Raw genomic sequence first — 5446 nt, 5'->3', positions numbered from 1 at the left:
TAACTCTCAACTATTTCTTCAAATGAATATGTCGAAACACAACTATACACTATGCAACTAAAAAATTTTAACAATTAAAAAACTCTCATACAACTTTAATAATAACAATCTTTCCATAATCAATCATCCTTAATTTCTTCCTCTTTATATATAATCCATTACCACTACTACGTCTTTTTGTAAAAATCACTATTCCAATATTCCAGAATTTAAAATAAATAAAGATATGTAAGTACATAAATAAAAACATTATAAAAATAAAAATAATAATTTAATAACTTAAATTTTAAATATTTTATACATTAACTCCACATGGCCAACCTGGTCTATGCAACTATCTATATATACTTATCCATTTAGTTCAAGTGAAAAGAAAAGATATTGTCTATAGAATTAAACCATTTAAAAATTTAAAAAAGAATCAGTCTAAAATAGGCATAATAGTAAGTAGAAATTAGTTTTTAAAAATAAACTTGATTAAATTATAATTTTAATCCCCTTCCCTTATTTTACTAAACCAACATAATCACTTTCCATATTTATTTTTTAAATAATTTTGATCCCGTATCCATTTTTTATCACAATATGCTGATGTGTCATATTATTTTAAACGCATGTTAATTTAATTTTGCATGTCATTTTTTTTATAAATAAAATTAATTTATTTTATTAATATATAAAGAAGGAATACATTATCTTCTTCATTTGTGAAAAAATTCTGAAACTCTTCCCCTTTCTACATTTCTGTGTTTTAGTTCTTTGCTCTAATCCCTAATTTCATTTTTGAATATCTTCATCAATCTTCTTCCTTCTATCATTTAATTTTGTTTTCTTCCTAAATCAGTTTGTTGGCATCCGAATAAGTTTTGAACACATATTTAAGTGTCTGAGATGTATGATTTAAGATATTTTCACGTGCTTGAAGTTAGAAATTAGGTGGCTGTGAGAGATGTTGGTTGTTCTTTATTTCAATGGCATACAAAACAATGATGCGAGACAATGCTTGGAGTTATAAACTATGTTATTTTTATTATTATTCATCGTTGCTTGGTGATATTATACTAAAGTTATACTCTGTAAATTCCGCACAATTGAGAATACTAGTATAATTTTTCTCCTTGTGTATATAATTGATGTTAAAAGATATTCTAATGTGTATTCTCTTGAGCATAGTTTGATGACATCCCAATTTTGTTTTCTTACTATGATAAATATTTTGAGCTTATAGTTGGAAATAAAGCCATTTTATGTTTAGGGAAAATGTGTGGGAATATTAAAGATTTGAATAGAAATTTGATAGGTAGAAGAATTATTTATGGAAGAGAGAATTTTATATTTTTGTTTGATATAAAAGTATATGATTACATCTCTATTTATAGTACTCAAAGGAGAATTCTAGACACACTAATTCTAGGGAGTTCTCAACTCTATAAATTCTAAGAGTACTCTAGAAAATATTACAATCCTAAGAAATATCTAAATACTCCAAACACTACAAGAGTTTTCTAGAAACATTACCGAAACTTAACTAAGTCAAAAAATCAAATAATAAGGTTAGACGCAAATCAAGTTTAATATTTCAACATCCCCCCTTAAACTTGATTTGTGACTCCAAACATACTCCTTAGTTTCACGAAATTTTCCAACTTGAGTGGCTTGGTGAAAATGTCGGTTGCTTGATCTCGAGACATCACATACTTCAACTTCACCTCCTTCTTCTCGATGCATTCTCTTATGAAGTGGTAACGGGTATCGATGTGCTTACTTCTTTCATGAAATACAAGATTTTTGTACCAAAGCAAGTGTTGATTTATTGTGAACACATATTTCTATAGGATCTTCTTATGACATTTTAACTCTTTCAACAAGTTCCTTAGCCATATTGCATGAAAAATACATGATGTGGCAGCGACATACTCGGCTTCACAAGTTAACAGTGTGATGGTAGGTTGCTTTTTTTTGACATCCAAGTGAAAGCAGTATCTCCCATAAAGAATACAAAACTAGTAGTGCTCTTTCTATCATCCAAGTCTCCACTCCAATCGCTATCACTATAGACAACAATCTCATAATTGTTAGAAGAGTAATAGTGCAATCCAAAGTTTGTTGTACCTTTGATGTATCAAATGGTTTTCTTTGCCGCCTTGAAGTGAGTTGTTGTTGGAGCTTCCATGCTACAAATCAATATTCCTACAACATAGAGAATATCCAACCTTGTACTTGTCAAGTAACTTAGACTTCCAACCAACCTTTTGTAAAGAGTTGGATCCACAATCTCTCTATTTTCAAGCTTACTCAACTTGATGCCACATTCCATCAGGGTACCAACTGGATTGACATCATCCATCTTGAACTTCTTAAGGACTTCTTTGACATAGCCTTCTTGGATGATAAAAATTCGTTTGTCTTCTTGCTTTACTTTGATACCGAGATAATATGCCATGAGCTCCATATTTGTCATCTCAAATTCATTTGACATGTGTTTCTTGAACTATTCGAACATGCTTAGATTGTTCCCTGTGAAGATCAAGTCATCAACATATAGGCACGCAATCAAAATATCCCCACTATGCGCTTTAATATAGAGTGCATGCTCATATGGACACTTGATGAAGTTCTTGTCTTGAAAGTAATTGTCGATTCGAACATTCCAAGCTCTCGATGCTTGCTTGAGTCCGTACAACGTCTTTTTCAACTTCAAGACTTTTTATTCTTGCCCTTTTACTCCATAGCCTTGTGGTTGCTCGATATAAACTTCTTCTTTGAGAAAACCATTCAAGAAGGTTGACTTCACATTCATTTGATAGATCTTTCATTCATTTTGAGTTGCCAAAGAAATTATTAGTCTAATAGTTTTAAGACGTGTAACGGGAGACAATACCTCATCATAGTCAATTCCTTGTCTTTGACTATAGCCTTTCGCCACCAATCTTGCTTTGTATCTCTCCACGTCTCCTTTTCCATTCTTCTTCGCCTTGTACACCCATTTTACTCCGATTGCTTTGTGTCCTCGTGGAAATGTAGTAAGTTCCCATGTATCATTCTTCGTGATTGACTTGATTTCTTCTTCCATGACTTCTCTCCACTTTATGTTTTCAACTACTTCTTGATAGCTTAGAGGCTCATAATCACCAAAAATACAAAAGAGGTTAATGTCGCTTTGGTTTTCAGTTATCTTATAAAGCTCTTCAATGCTCCTTAGTCGTGGTGTCCTCTCACTTGAGCTTGTTCCATCCAACCCTGGTGCTGGTGAGGCAGGTGATGTAATATGTTCCTCTATCACTGGTTGTTCCATTTCGTCTTCTTCTTCAAAGTAAGGAAGAAAATCATACCTGTCTTCTTGAAGACTCCAATCCCAATAATCTTCTTGTTCAAACTCCATGTCACGGCTTATGACGATCTTTCAACTATTTGGATTATAGAGCTTCTACCATTTGGAGCTTGAGTCGTAACCCACGAATACATACTTCTAACTTTTATCATCGAGCTTTGTTCTCCTTTCATCTAGAATGTGGATATAGGCAATGCTTCCAAACACTTTGAGGTGAGAGATCCCAGGCTTCCTTCCACTTCATGCTTCTTATGGTGTCTTATCATGCACACTTCTTGTTAGGGAACAATTTGTCAGGTAAATCTCACATGCCACTGCTTTGACCCAAAACTCTTTTGGCATCTTCTTGCTTTTAAGCATGCTTCGCACCATGTTAAGTATGGTCCGGTTCTTTCTCGCTGTTACTCCATTTTGTTGTGACGATCTTGGCAGTGTTAGTGGGTGGCGGATTCCATGGTATTCACAATACTTATGGAACTCATTTGAAGTGAACTCTCCTCCTCCGTTAGATCTCATGGCCTTAATGGAAAGATCACTTTCTTTCTCCACAAGGGCTTTGAACTTCTTAAAGTTTTCAAACACTTATGGTTTCTCTTTCAAGAAATAAACCCACGTTTTTCTAGAATAATCATCAATAAAGAGGATAAAGTATTTACTCTTACCAAAAGAGTTTGGATTGATTAATCCACAAACATCGGTGTGTATGAGCTCTAGCGGTTCTGTCGCTCTTGATGTTGATTCCTTTGGAAAGATTTTCCGGAATTGCTTCCCAATTAGACATCCTTCAGAGTTGGTCTGGGTGGTTTATAATAGGAAAGCCTCTCACCATATCCTTCTTTGCAAACGTTTTATACTGTCGAAGTTGAGGTGTCTGAATCATTGACACCATAGCCACGAAGAGTCGGTATATCAAGCCTTGAGACACTTTGCCACATCATTTTGAATATTCAAGAGGAACATTCTATTCTTTGACATATGCACCTTAGCAATAAAATTATATCCACAATCTCTTTAGAAAAGACTATGTTCTTTCAAGTGGATGTCATAATCTTTCTCTAATAATTATCCCAAGCTCAAAATATTATTCTTCATGTTAGGAACATAGTAGACAGTAAATATGAATTGATGACTCTCGTTCTTCAAATGTGTGAGAATTTTAACTTTGCCTTTGACCGATATCTTTGAGTCATCTCCAAATGAGACATTGCCAATTGTCACTTTGTTGATCTCTACGAACATGCTTCGATCGCCACACATGTGGTTGCTTGCACTGGTGTCGAGACACAACTTGTTTCTTTTCTCTTCAACTTGGTTTTGGCACGTAAGCATCAAAGTTTCTTCTTCTCCACATTTTTCTTCTACAAAGTTAGCTTTCTCTACAACCTTCTTTGAGAATCTACACTCAGATGCGTAGTGACCAATCTTGTTGCATTTGAAGCACTTGATTTGTGATTTATCGCACTTCGACCATGAATTTCCTCTTCCACGACCTCTTGTTGCTTTTGGATTCCAACTTCTTTCTCCATTGTTGAAGTTTTTGGAGTAGTTGTTGTAACTGTCTCTTCTTTCTCCTTCGTCTCCTCGTCCACGTCCACGACCTCGTCCTCTTTGACTCCTGTAATTTGTATAATTTTCTTCCTTTACGTTGAATTGTAGTTGTTGCTTCATATCCTCATTTTGTTTAATTTTTCTCTTTTGTTTTTCTTCGTATTCTTGTAAGGAACCCCTGAGTTGTTCAATAGTCATGGTCTTTAAATCCTTGTTTTCTTCAATGTTGGTAATAATGAAGTCAAAACTTGGATTTAAAGTGCGAAGTATTTTCTCTATGACTTTCGCCTCATCAATATCTTCACAATTTCTTTAAGTTAATTGACTACGACCAATACTCGAGAAAAATAATCAGAAGTTGACTCAGATGCTTCCATAAATAAACGTTCAAAGTCACTTCTAAGAGTTTGAAGACGGATGTTCTTCACCAATTACACTTCTTTGTTGCAAATTTGAAGCTTGTCCCATGCTTCTTTGGCCGTCGTTGCGTTGGAGATCTTCTCAAATGTATCTTCATCCACTGATTGATAAATGAGGAAAATAACTTTCTTGTCTCTATTTCTTGAC

The 5446-nt window shown here is 34.1% G+C and overlaps 2 protein-coding genes across 2 annotated transcripts; both read right to left on the bottom strand.

Moving 5' to 3' along the window:
- Window positions 1-2122: 2122 nt before the first annotated feature.
- On the bottom strand, window positions 2123-2452 carry LOC127079970 (uncharacterized mitochondrial protein AtMg00810-like). The gene has a single exon (XM_051020318.1). It carries the CDS (start codon window positions 2450-2452, stop codon window positions 2123-2125), a length of 330 nt encoding a protein of 109 aa, XP_050876275.1.
- Window positions 2453-4393: 1941 nt separating this feature from the next.
- Window positions 4394-5077, bottom strand: LOC127079969 (uncharacterized). The gene has a single exon (XM_051020317.1). It carries the CDS (start codon window positions 5075-5077, stop codon window positions 4394-4396), a length of 684 nt encoding a protein of 227 aa, XP_050876274.1.
- Window positions 5078-5446: the final 369 nt, after the last annotated feature.

Source organism: Lathyrus oleraceus, chromosome 5, assembly GCF_024323335.1.
Source record: "Lathyrus oleraceus cultivar Zhongwan6 chromosome 5, CAAS_Psat_ZW6_1.0, whole genome shotgun sequence".
In the NCBI taxonomy this organism is placed as follows: Eukaryota; Viridiplantae; Streptophyta; class Magnoliopsida; order Fabales; family Fabaceae; genus Lathyrus; species Lathyrus oleraceus.
This window is presented reverse-complemented; position numbering and strand designations above follow the sequence as displayed.

What these genes read in the sequence shown, in the direction of transcription:
- LOC127079969 (XM_051020317.1), bottom strand. Translation starts at nt 5,077, where the DNA reads ATGACTATTGAACAACTCAGGGGTTCCTTACAAGAATACGAAGAAAAA.
- LOC127079970 (XM_051020318.1), bottom strand. Translation starts at nt 2,452, where the DNA reads ATGGAGCTCATGGCATATTATCTCGGTATCAAAGTAAAGCAAGAAGAC.